Below are 13,822 nucleotides of genomic sequence, written 5' to 3' on the forward strand. Positions count from 1 at the left end.
CCTGGGTGGCCCAGGCTAGCCTGATCTCGTCAGATCTCAGAAGCTAAGCAGGGTCAGCCCTGGTTAGTATTTGGATGGGAGACCACCAAGGAATACCAGGTTTGCTGTGCAGAGGAAGGCACTGGCAAACCACCTCCGTTAGTCTCATGCCTTGAAAACTCCCATAAAGGGGTCGCCATAAGTCAGCTGCGACTTGGCGGCACTTTACACACACACACAATTAAGCAGCAGTTCTCTGCAAACTTTTTGGGAACTTACCTGTCAAGATAACTACTGAACTACTGAACAGGAATACATCCAGCTTGAACAGGAATGCATCCACTCTAAGCCTGTCTACCAAGAATCAACAAAGCCACACTCCCCCAGTAAAGATTATCCACCAGCAGGCCAAGATAGTTCGAATTGTAAACCCCATTTTTGTCAAGTTTGAAAAAGGTTACGATAACTGGTTTAATCTAAGACATCACGCAAACTGGTTTAAGCTAAGTGATCTAGAACTTGTTCTCGCAACCCTGGTAGAATTAAAATTGCCAAGGCCCATAGGATTCAAAGTTTTGTCATGGCTTCTTTTAACTGGCCAAGGGTCTTCCCTAAATAGGTATAACCAGGTGGTCTAGTGGAAGGACGGCACTGGTTCAAGGGCCATATCCATGTCTCCACAATTCAAAAACTAAGTAATCAAAGCAAATGTGATAAGAGGAGAACTCAAACACTTCATATGATACACTTAGAGATAAAAAGGAATCTTAAAGAAATATATTTGAAATGTTGTATTAAATAAATTACCATGGTGGATAATGCCATTCTCTAGCAAAGCCTGGCCAAGATGAACACCTTCTTCAGGTCTGTGAATCTCTCCAATTTCCAACAACCAGGATACAAATTCACTAATTAGAAAAACAAGTTTTAAGGAATATTATTTTTAGAACTTCTAAAAAGGAATCTGAACGATGGAGTTGCCTTCCATTAAATCAGCCCACTGGTCCATTAGAGTAGTATTGTCTAGTTAGACTGGCAGTGGTTCTCCAGGGTTTCAGGCAGAGTTCTTGAATATCACCAATATCTGATCCTTTGAACGACAGATTCTGGGGACTGAACCTGGGACTTCCTGCAAGCCAAGCAGATGTTCTACCACTGAGCCATGGTCCCTCCCCAATGATGGAAGAATTGTGGCAACAGCTGTAGTAGCAGAGATGTGGTTGCAACGAAACAGAGTTCAGTTTTTAATTTACTATATAGCAATACATATTACGCATCCAAAAATCTAGGTCCTCTAATTTTTCAAGCCATGTGACACACAGGTGCACATTACAGAAGTGTGACACTCCGGACCTGTATGTGGCCACAAAGTCCAGGAGCAGTGTCACTAGAGTCAATTTCCAATCAATTGTTTTTAAACTGCCTGCCTTATCTTTATTTGAGAGGAATATTTATCTTGTTGAATAGGCTATTGTGGAATATGCCAATAAAGGTGAGGACTGATTGATTGTGGAATAGGCACCTGGGACAATCTGGAGAAAGATGCATAGATTCTTATAACCATGCTCATTTATATAGATAAATAACTCTTTATGCATCATGTTTATTTTCTCTTCCTTTAAAATTTCTGGGATTCAATATAATCCCTTTCATATATTTATATATTTAATACAAATGTAATCCCTTTACAGTTTCTATGATTAAATACAATTGCCTCAAACTTAATAAGGCCGTTTTGATTTTATGATTGCTCTTGAGGATCCAGAAAAGTAATAAGCCCATTAAGGCATCATGAACAAACTCCAATTTATTTGTGATGATAAACCTGATCAATCTCTTGCACTCTCTCCTCTACTCCTGTGGAGAATTATTGGAAGACTTTCTGGTTTATCTATTGTGAAGTTCAAGTTCAGGTGCTTCAACAAACTGGAGTTTGTTTCTTACTTACCACTAAATCCTACTTTAGAATATTTGTTGTGGACAAGAAACTAACTCAGTAAAAGTATCTATTTAAAGAAAACATTTTTAGCAACAACAAACATAATACAATATTGAAAAAACAAATGTCAAATGGAAGTCTAAAGGTTTAAAACCCTGTACTATAAAAATGGCCAAAAATCAGCAAAAGAAACAATTTAATATAGCAGTTAAAACGTTTGAGAATAAAGGTATCATAATAATCAATAGCTGAAACACAGTTCAAGTAAGATAAGAATGGCACATACCTCCCAAGGAAACATTTGGGGAAGGTAGTTAATTTTCTCTTTCTGTCTTTGATCAGGTTTCCTTGCCTGCACATCATTTTGTAAAGTTTCTCTCCTTGTTCAGAGATCATTGCCCAAGTATCTTGTTCCATGCCTAGTTTTAGCCCTGACAAACAAAATGAAAACAGAATTTAAACACAAAAAAAAATTCAAGAAGAAATTACAACATGGGATTGCTAAACTTGAGTTCATTGACAAGTTCAGAACAATAGACCACCAAGGGCTGAATAGGGACATAGATTTCTTATGTCACTAAAAAAGGTAAAGGTCCCCTGTGCAAGCACTGGGTCATTCCTGCCCCATGTGGTGATGTCAGATCCCGACATTTACTAGGCAGACTTTGTTTACGGGGTGGTTTTCCAGTGCCTTCCCCAGTTATCTTCCCTTTACTCCCAGCAAGCTGGGTACTCATTTTACTGACCTCGGAAGGATGGAAGGCTGAGTCAACCTTGAGCCGGCTACCTGAGACCAACTTCCGTTGGGATCTAATTCAGAGCTTGGACTACAGTACTGCAGCCTACCACTCTGTGTCACGGCGTTCTTCTTATCTCACTACAGATGTTAATTTTCTGCCCCCAAGCATCCCCCTCTGCTCTAATCAAGCTGATTACAATATGCATTGGACCTCTGCATCCCTTACAAGCATTCTTTACAACACCTCTCCCACCTTCTGACTGTGATAAAAGGACTCAGAGATCTCCATTCCTACTCATGTCTGAGAAATGGAGCTTTGATTCTCAAAAGCTTATACCCTGAAACTCTTGATGGTATCTAAGGTGCTACTGGACTCGAATCTAACAACAACAACAAAAAAACAGCTGCTTTCTATCCTCGATCAGATAACTACACTTGCTAGGAGACATAAAATAGATTCAGATGACCCTGATACTTTAAGCACAAACGACAACATATCCATCATGTCTACAGATTGCCAAATGCATATTGACTACATAGCTCATTGTACATTGAAGCTTTTCAGACATCACCATTCAATAGGAATCCCAGCCTATAGTGATTTGGAAAGTCTGAATGGACTGATTTTCATCCTACATGTTGGGTTACCAGGGAAACCAGAAATACAGCAGTGGAACCAAGTCAGTTAATAAAGGCAGGATCACAAGGGCAAAACCAAATAAAAGCAGACACACAAAATGCTGGTATCTGTTTCTCTTATACTACAGTAGTTTCTAGCCACAAATCCCAAACAACTGTATTTCTCGGGAAGACCCAACTGAAGACAGACAATTAAGAAAAATATTGTCTTCCTCTGCATGACCAAGTTTGATTAGACAGAGTCATTAGCAGATCTCCCACTTTTATTTAACTTAAAGGTAGCCATGGGCAATGGAACAAACCAGAGCAGGCCTATGGTACTGGAAGAGAAATTTTAATCTTTTCCCTTGTCACTGTATATCAAAATTTAAACCACTACCCAAATCACAACTGGGGAATGGATTAAATAGAATCAGGAAAAGTTTAAACCCCTACCCCAATCCAATTAGGTGGTTCCATAGCTGCTTAAAAAAATGGAAGATCTAGTCACAGATTATCTACCATTTTATCCAAGTTTACCCTAAAGCACATACAATTAGCTAACTCAGGAATTAAATCAGACCACAGAAATGGGCAACAACCCCTAGGAAAGAGTGTTTTGGTAAATCACCTTAAACATTCAAGTTAAAATTCTTCTTGGTTGAATTCCTCTGTTCCCAAGATATTCTTTGCATGACAAGTACTAATATAGTCAGTTGGGCAATGCCCACAATGTTCAATTGTAAGGAGAAGCAATGTGAAAATATGCCCCCTTCTCCTTTCATTTTTCTCAAATAGCAACTTCTAAGATCACTAGATCTCTGCTTCAGAAGGCCAGTTGAATTCTCTGTTCAGATATACTAGTGTGAACCTTTTGAATCGGTCTGCATTCATCTAAGTAAGCAGGATTTTGGTTAATATCTTGTGAAGAAAACAAAAGAACTAAACTACTGTTTTACTCACGGTAAATGAAATGCGGTTCATTAACAACTTTTAGCAGCAGTATTTTAATTTTGCAAACGTATGTTGCTGAATCATGTTATTCTACCTATAAGTGCCAGTTCATTGTGATTTGTAAAAGAGGTGTCTACAAAGGTATTTTGCATGGGGGGGAAAGGAGACCGTAGAAATGTGTAAATAGTCAAAATAAAAAGTGAGGGGTGTGGCAGATCCTCCTCCCATCTCATTTCCCTCAAAGCTTCTGGCTATACCTTTAGCAAGGCTTTCTATACAATGGGTTGGCTCTTACAAGCGTCACCCAGTTTCCCTACTTATTGAAGCCACCTTCCCCGGTGTCTTGGAGCATTTTGTCCACAAATGTCCTCCAACACCCTTTCAGGGGTCTTGAAGGGCTGCTAGGGAAATCCACCTGTATGAGTGCCTTGTATTCACAGTTGGTAGAATCCAATCCACTGGCTTCTTCAGGCATAAAAAGTATGGTCCTCACACAGTCCAGGTGGAGAATCCATTCCCTCACAGAAGCCAGCTATTACTGGGAGATCCAAATATCTCTCCATTTAAAAGTATCCCTATTCATGGAAAATCCTGATACAAATGGCTAACACCCCACTGCTGGTAAAATGTGTAACTGTTCCTCCAACATCTCTTTTACTTCTATGTCTAGTGTGATGTTCATCCAAGCACCAACTGACTATTGTTCTTTGACACAACTGGTTGAGTGTTGGCACAACATGGAAATATGGAAATATCAATAATATTTCAACAATTTTTTTCTTCATTTTGGAGTTTAGCACTCCATACTATATTATTGACAGTAAACCATCACATCCGCTGCCATGCAGCACTGCCAGATCATATATCGAGCCCTTATTCCTCTTTTCTTGAATGAGCGAGGAAAAAACATTTGTTGGAGATTTTTTTTAAAAAAACACATTAAGAAACTCTAACAACAGCCCTTTCTTTAAAGATTCCAGAGCTGCATCTCAGACAAGCAGAATAAGGAGCAGGAAAGTGTGAATGAAATCAGTAGAGAAAGGAGAAGTTTTGAAAGGGTAATTTAGATTCTTCATGCCTTCCAATGCAGGAAACAATGGCAAAAAGGGCACAGCCAAGTTCATTCCAAGTGTATCATCATCTACTTAGAAAAAAATCTGGTATAAAGTTTATGTGCGCACCTTTTCTTCTCTCTCTTTCTTTCAGAATAGCTTCCAGCCATTCCTGCTTTTCTTCAGCTGTTTTGGCCATACACACAAACCATTTGTTCTTTGCAGTGTTGTGTATCTTCCAACCATTTATAACAATATGGCCACTGCTGTGGTAGTCAGCTGGAAAATGGTAGTAGAAAGAAAGCCCTTAAGTGTCTTGAACACGTCCGACAATAAAAAGTTATTATCTGTACTACACAAGATAATGTGTGCCCCCTAGAACTAGATGTGCCCCAGGGACCCATGATTAGAATCTCCCACCATTTTTAAAAGGCAGTCACAGAATTACCTAATAAAAATCAGGGCTATGGCACAAGCAGAGGATGGTAAACCTTCCCATACATCTTTCTCCCAATCACCAAGAGCTACTGTAAGAAAATAACATACAGGTGTTATCTGTGTGCCTACTGATCCCAGTGCCTGTCCAAACATGATTCAAATGAGGCACAAAGCACAATTGGCTAAGGGTGAAACAGCATAGCCAATCAAGTGAGAGAAAATCATATCATCATAGAACTGGTCTAGTCCTTTAAGAGGTCAGTTAGCACAATCAAGACACAAGTGTGCCTCTAGTAGGGCATCATTGTACTAAAAGAAGTTGTTTTAGCAAATACCAAACTTCAGTGTCTAACTAAGCAACCTCATGCAGTATCCCAAACTGGTGGTGGCGGGAAGTGCTGTCAAGTCACAGCTGACTTATGGCAACCCTGTAGGGTTTTCAAGGCAAGAGACATTCGGAGGTGGTTTGACATTGTCTCCCTCGGTGTGGGCTGAGAGAGCTCTGAGAGAACTGTGATTGGCCCAAGGTCACCCAGCAGGCTTCACCTGGAGGAGTGGGGAATCGAACCTGGTTCTCCAGAGGAGAGTCTGCCATTCTTAACCACTACCCCATGCTGGTTCTAGCATCCCAAACTAATGGGACACAAAACAAACGAAAAGCTCTACTACACTCCCCTCCCCGCAGTTTACAGAGTATTGAATTCTAAGGCAGATAAATGCTCCATAAGATCATGAATAAACTGGTCACACTGTAGAATCCTTAATAAAAATCTTGTTGCGAGGATAAAGAGGAGGAAATAGCAATGTGATAAGCTGCTTTGGATCCTCATGAGGGAGATAAGAAGGATATGTATTTTTAAAGATACCTTTAAAGATGCCCTTAAAGATACCTCTAAAACTCCACATGGTACAGAATACCATAGCTCAATTCCTATAGGGAACTAGGTGAAAGATGTATATTATAGCTATCCTGAAGTCGTTCCACTGGCTACTGATTCATTTCCAGATTCAAATCAAGGTGTTGGTTATCATATACAAAACCTTCATGGCCTAGGACCTCATATGTCCAGAACAGCCTTTCCTGATACGCTCTGCTGTGGAAGCATCACTTATCTGAGCAAAGTCTTCTGAAAGGTATCACCATGCAAAGGAGTAAGATCAATAACTTCCCATTATTGAGCCTTCCCTGTTGTGAACCTACCTGGTGGAACAGCCCACCTGACAAAGTAAGGAAGGCTCCCACACGCCTATCATTCCACAAAATGCATAAAATAGAATTGTTCAGGAGGGTATATTTATAAAGCAAATAAGGATGTAGTTTTGTCTCCAAAATTCTACGTATTTTTCATTGTGTTCTGTTTTGCCATTTTTATTCGGCACCTAGTTCCAATTTTCTTACATCCATTTTAGCCAGGCTAGCTACACACTCAGTAGTGGATAAAATAATCTGTCTTCTTTCCAATGATGACTGCATGATACCTATATAATGTCTCTACATGCACTGGCCACTAAGAAAATATGCACAATTTTTTTGCTTGACATTTAATGCACTGCTATGTATATTATGTTTTGGCCCCAGAAGTTTTAATATTGCTCTCAATTTTATTGTACTTGTATTGTTGTTTTATTTATTACTGCTTGAGTAGCTGTTTTTGTTATATCATCATGGCCTTTGGCCATATACAATAAATTTGACCTACCTACCTACAAATGTACTATAACAACCTGATTGAGTAGCTGACAAAGACAAAAATGAACATCAATCTGTGACATTTTACAAAAAAAACAAACCTAGAAAGATGCTACATATAACAAAAAAAGTACTAAGTATGTTTTGATTGGTTAAGATGCACATACCTGTACCATCATCTACGTTTTCCACCTCCATCACTTCTGTGTTTATTCTGCCCCGGAACAGATACCGATGTCCATCTGGGGATGCTTTGCTGTTCTTCAATCGTCTGTGGAGGGATGAAGAATCACAATGGCAGTGGGTTGGATCCAATGGCTCTTGAATTAAGTAAGGTGCCTTACTACAGTAGAGAAAGGCACCTTACTTCACAGAAGGAATCCACTGGATAGAACCAAAAGTGAAAAAAAGAACACCTATTTTCATCATGACTTAAAACATAATTAGCCATTAATTGTACTAGGCAAGCAATAAATCATATTTTTTAAATACTCAAAACTTCTTATTTTATTCTGTATCCTGTGATAATTCACCATTTATTCACAGTTGAAATTACAGGGTAAAGGAACTATCCTTCAAACAGTTTGTTCCAAATCTTTGATGTAGTTTCTTCTTATGGGATAGAGCTTCATAGTTCAATAATTAAGTATATAGCCTAGCATTATAGCAGTTTCCTCGGAGCACCAGGAATATTTTAACAATAAAATCCATGTTTTATGAAGTCAGCCTTCAAAGCATAAGCGAACAATGTCTTACCTATGTTTTCTTTTGCAATAGACTAAAAGATTGTCAAAAAGAAAAAACACCCGTTCCTGAATATTTCCTGCAGAGATTTTCAACAAGACTCCATGCATCAACATTTCTGTGCATGCGTCTGTGATGTTAGAACCCTAACAGAGAAAAAAAAAAAAAAAACAAATGATTGATGTTTGCAAAACTTTAAAAAAAAACTTTAAAAGGTATCTTTCATACATATTAATTTTCAATTTTAGTTAATCAAAAAGAAGAAGTGCATTATTATTGCTATTATTACTACTAGTAGTACTATTATTACATATAGGTGTACGGAATCAGAGAATTTCATGTTGAAATGTTCAGAAAGCAAAATCCATTTTTTACAGGTTTTTTTACTGAGGTGTTATTTCTCTTTCAGAATAAGTTAACTGCGTTCCACAGTCCAAATGCTTTTATAAGAGTCCATAACTAATGGCAGATTCGTTTATTACCATACTACAATGACACACATTCTTGCTAGAGTCATTGGAACTGTGACAAACAATGTAATCGTCAACAGTAACAACCTTCTAAGCCCACTGAGTTCAATAGTCTTAGAAGGGTGTAAAGGATTGCACTGTAATTCCACATCATCGAGTCCAATATAATCCTTCAAAAGAACCTACAAGTGCACTTTAGGTTCCATTATAGCAATTCATATTCCATGATATCTCTAATCAATGGGTTGGATCCAGCGCATAATTTCTACTTTTCCTAGAATTCTTGAGCAGTTAGAAACACAATAAAATGATCATGGTAGCTGCTTGCATTAAGTTAAACTTCTTGAAACACCTCATATTTCCTCTTGTGCAAGGTCTTGTGCGACCACATTTCTGAGCCCTCCAGCTGGCATGACTGCGCCAGTGTAAGTGCCCCCTTATCACGGAATAAGGGGGCACCTACGCCAGTGCGGGGGCCAACACACCAGCATCCGTGCACTGGCAGGCACCGCTGGCCCCTGCTGCCAGCACAGCCACTCTGGCAGGGCTTTCCCCAAAAGGGAAAGCCTGCGCTGGCATGGGGGGGGGGGCGTTCCCAGGGCATTCTTTTAGGCAGCTTCCACAGCCCTTGCACTCCAGGAGTGGCGGTGGGGCTACACCACCTTTTTCAGTGGTGCAGCCCCTTTGTCAGCAATGGGGGATTTTCTCCCTTCTAATTTTTTTTATTTTTTCAGGTCTCTTTTTTCCCCCACAGTGGCTGGGAAGCCTCAGAGGAGGCAATGCAGCTGCACCACTCCTTGCTGCCGCAGAACTGCCCCCCCCTTCAGGATTCGGCTACCCGGTCAGATCTGTAAAATACCAATTGAACTGTAACTTCAAAAAACATTTATATAAACATTATTTATAGTTCAATATTTCTCCAAATCCAGTCCCATTCTTTTTGCAGAATGAGATATCCACCATCTTTGCCCCACTTGCCCTTATCATCTTGCCTTTTAGTTTGTAAATTATTCAAAAGCTGATAAATTCCAACACAATTTCAATTATCAGTTCAACTTTTGTTGCTAATTCTAATAAACCCTTACTTTAAGATATCAAAATATTTAAAATTTAATAAAATTACAATATTTAAAATAAAATTCCACTTAATTTGGGTGGATGATGACGTCCATCCATTTTCACTTGTTTTCATTGCTACAGAAAATCCTACCATCCAGTAGGTAAGGTAAGGTAAAGGTCCCCTGTGCAAGCACCAGGTCATTCCTGACCCATGGGGTGACGTCACATTTTCTAGGCAAACTTTGTTTACGGGGTGGTTTACCAGTGCCTTCCCCAGTCATCTTCCCTTTACCCCAGCAAGCTGGGTACTCATTTGACCGACCTCAGAAGGATGGAAGGCTGAGTCAACCTTGAGCCGGCTACCTAAAACCAACTTCCGTTAGGATCGAACTCAGGTCGTGAGCAGATTAATTCCTGACACAATTCCAGTTTAGAAAATTCCTGATTATAATCCATTGACTGTAAAGGAGATACTCCTGGACAATATCTTTGGATTAATCCCAAACTATCAGAACAGGTTTTTTAAGTTTTGATACACACTACATTTTATTGGAAAAAATTATACTTGACCCGAACTCTTCACAGGCATCCGCTGTCAGATCTTGGATTAAAAACTTAATTGTATACTAGTTAACCTTCCATGAGTGGTACAAATGCCATGTATGCATTTGAATATTTTGAAAAGTTTTTCTCTTGGCATTTTTTTCCCCTTTTAAACTTTTCTTGTGCCAACCCCACAAGGAAGTATTTCATCTTTAACTGTGGCTAGAGCCTTAGAGGAATGTTCTCAGGGAGAAAAAATTAGATGCATCCTTCTGCATTTAAGCCAAAGTCATTTGTAAATATAAAAACTTGGGTACAATCCTAAATATAGCTTGCTGGAAGTAAGCTTTACTGAAATCGCTGAGATTTGCTTCATGGTGAACAGCTTTAGAACCAAAGTGCTAGCAAAATCTGCAACTCTGAAGAGCTAAGCCATTTGTACAAATCAGAATTCTGCTGAACAAAGGACTATATTGTGCTAAAATATGGATTTCTAACATTATTCATTGATTGTGTTACCAGAATCATTTGTTTAAAAGAAAACTCTAAAGAATAGACTCAAACAATGTGGAAATCAGTGTAGGTGGAACACAACTGGAGTGATATGGTCCCTACAGCCCACTCTAGTCAACACTCTGGCTGTAGCATTCTATACCAACTGTAGCTTCCAGACAATCTTCAAGGACAGCCCAACTTAGAGTGTACTGTATTAGTCTACTGTAGATGTTGCCCTGTGACCAGGAATGGAAAGGCCACAGCTGACTCACCAACTGAAGCTGCTGAAAGGCACCCCAGGCCACTGCTGCCACCAGTGCCGGATTTACGTATAAGCTAAACAAGCTATAGGTTATGGCCCCACTCTCTTGGGGGCCCCCCAAAAAATTAAAGGAAAAAAAATCTGGATGTACATTTCCGAAATCAACAATTACTTTGATAAAATACATATTTTGTTATGTGTAAATGGCTTTAGATACGTATTAGGTCCATAAATTACTATATAGCATATATTCAACACAAAAAACAGTGCCAATTTGTTGTTGACAAAGGACAGCTGGACATATAAAGGACCCCATTACCTTCAATAGCTTAGGGCCTCATCAAACCTAAATCTGGCCCTGGCTGCCACCTGTATATCTAACAGGAGGCCCTGGTCCAGGAGTACCCCAAGCTACAAACCTGCTCCTTTAGGGGGAGTGCAACCCCATCCAAAACAGGGGATAACCCATTTTCCAGCTCAGGCCTTCTCCCCACCAGTACCGACTACCTTTTGTCAGGATTACATTTCAGCTTGTTAGCCCTTGTCCATTTCAAAACTACCTCCAGATCTCCAGATGACCTCTCCCAGCGGCTTTATATGGATATTGAAAAGCATCGGGGACAAGATGGAACCTTGGGGAACACCATAGGCCAAAGCCCAGGGGGCAGAGCAGCAGTCCCCCAGAACCACACTCTGAAAACTACCCTTGTGGTAGGACCAGAACCACCACAGAACAGTGCCTCCCAGTCCTAGCCCCAAAAGGCGATCCAAAAGGATACCATTATTAATGGTATCAAAAGACACTGAGAGGTCCAGAAGAATTAACAAGGTCACACTCCCCCTGTCCATCTCCCGGCACATGTTATCCACCAGGGCAACCAAGGCCTTTTCAGTCCCCTAACAAGTTTCAACCACAAGTACTTCTCCGTATGTGCTAAATAGGATCTATGCCTCTGTATATGCTTAGTTTAGTCTAATCAGTATTATTTTGAAACAAGAATCATGAAACAAAAATCATTACTTACAATTTTTAACAGTTTAAGAACAATTTAAGAATCCATCCGAAAAAGCTTGGTCTGGAATTTAATTCATTTAATTCATATAATATTAAATTTAAAATATCTACAGCATTTAAGATATCAGCTTATCCAAAAACATTTTAGTAGAAACAGAACAATTTTAGTTTTATGATACTTTCATGTAGGAATGCAAACCATGCTTTCATCTTCCATTAGATGCTAGCTAAGCAATGTACTAAACATGTTTTTCCTGAAGCAGAAAATCTCTAACAAGCATACTCCTCTGTTCTTAAGCTCTATAGCAAACCAGATGTTTAGTTAATTAAACTGGTTCTTGCAATATAGAAGTATTTATTGCAGAGAACTCTCATAAATCTTGGCTTACTCTTGCAAAAATAATTCAAATTTACACAGTTTGAAGTGGGGAAACTATCATATGCAGAAAATATCTGTTCTTCTATATTTAGTAAATGGATATTGATTTCTAGCCAAAACACTTATATGAATCTCACTATTAACATTAGGGTTACTAGCATCAGGGTGGCAACCAACAGGAGAATCACTGCAGGAGGAGGGGGCCTTGCCCATGCTGTGACGACATTTCTGGTGACTTCCAGTATGACCAGAAATGACATCAGTATATCACCAGGGATATTCTACCATTCAGCTCAATCTCTATGGTTTAACCATAGAATGCAAGAGCATTCCTGGTGACACACTGATGTCAATTCCAGTTTTGCCAGAAGTGACATCAGCACACCGGGATGCTGGCTGTCACACACATACACACCTGATTTTTCTCCAAATACACAGCTTAGCAGCAGCAAGAAAGGCCGCCCTTACCAAAAATTTATTATTACACCACAGCATTTTTTAGTATAATGTCTGAAAGGTGGACAAAGCCCTTCCCCGCTGGCAGAGGAAAAAATGGGGAAAGCCTACTAATCACTGCACAGGCTTGCTAGAGGTGCAAGCTGAAGGGCTTTTACTCTGTCATAGCTGAAACAAGAAAAAATGGGAGATAAATGAAGGAAGAAATAAACACAAGAAAGAGAATTGAAAAGCTTATTCTGATTGGTTTACTCTAAAAAGCTCATTCTTCTAAATGTTGTCTTCCTGACCCTTTTATATGTATTCCCAACAATAGTAGTCATATGTTGAAACACTTTGTTTCAACTTTATTTGATTTTCTTCTAAAATGGCAAGAACAATGACTACAGAAGATCATAGGGGCAAATCAGAATATAAACAACATTAGATGATGAACAATTGAAAAAATGATTCAAAGTAAAGGCCCTTTTAGTAAAGGGATGAATAAAAGTGTTCTTCTACATGTGGGCGCTACTACACGTCCCTTGAGATACAGACTTTCTGTACACCGCAGTAAAATTAGAAATTGCAATCTTCAATCTTTGATTGTTCATTTTATGGAAAAGCACAATCTACCATCTGATTTTAAGTTTTTGGTTACTGACAGGATACTACCCAGACATCAATCTCACAACATAGAAAAATTACTGTTACAGAGGGAGGCCCACTGGATTTTCACTTTAAATTCATTATCTCCACATGGTCTTAATAGGTTAGATTTATCTTGGCTCCTGTATCAGTTTTATCTTATGATTACTTATGTATACTGAACATCTTTCTCAGTTTGTTTTCAGTCGCTTTAAGAATGTACTTCCCTACTTGCATACAGGCTTGGCTAATATAATCGTGTTTCACTTTGGCCTTATTGCCTTCCATATTGCATCTGCCTATCTGAATTTATGGTTTCATTGTTCTACACAGTGAGTTTTCTGAGTTTGAGATATTTTACAT

At 39.1% G+C, this 13,822-nt stretch overlaps 1 protein-coding gene across 2 annotated transcripts in view; it reads right to left on the bottom strand.

The window, feature by feature from the left end:
• PREX2 (phosphatidylinositol-3,4,5-trisphosphate dependent Rac exchange factor 2) overlaps positions 1-13,822 on the bottom strand; it is a 147,326-nt gene that overhangs the window by 88,805 nt on the left and 44,699 nt on the right. For both annotated transcript variants that reach the window (XM_056854475.1, XM_056854474.1), the window contains exons 7-11: positions 8,166-8,299; positions 7,577-7,680; positions 5,411-5,560; positions 2,205-2,349; positions 787-887 (exon numbers count right to left, since the gene is read on the bottom strand). In XM_056854475.1, the coding sequence (XP_056710453.1) occupies positions 787-887; positions 2,205-2,349; positions 5,411-5,560; positions 7,577-7,680; positions 8,166-8,299 (634 nt within the window). The remainder of the gene's footprint in view (positions 1-786; positions 888-2,204; positions 2,350-5,410; positions 5,561-7,576; positions 7,681-8,165; positions 8,300-13,822) is intronic.

The sequence above is a fragment of the Euleptes europaea genome, chromosome 8 (genome assembly GCF_029931775.1).
Source record: "Euleptes europaea isolate rEulEur1 chromosome 8, rEulEur1.hap1, whole genome shotgun sequence".
Classification (NCBI taxonomy): Eukaryota; Metazoa; Chordata; class Lepidosauria; order Squamata; family Sphaerodactylidae; genus Euleptes; species Euleptes europaea.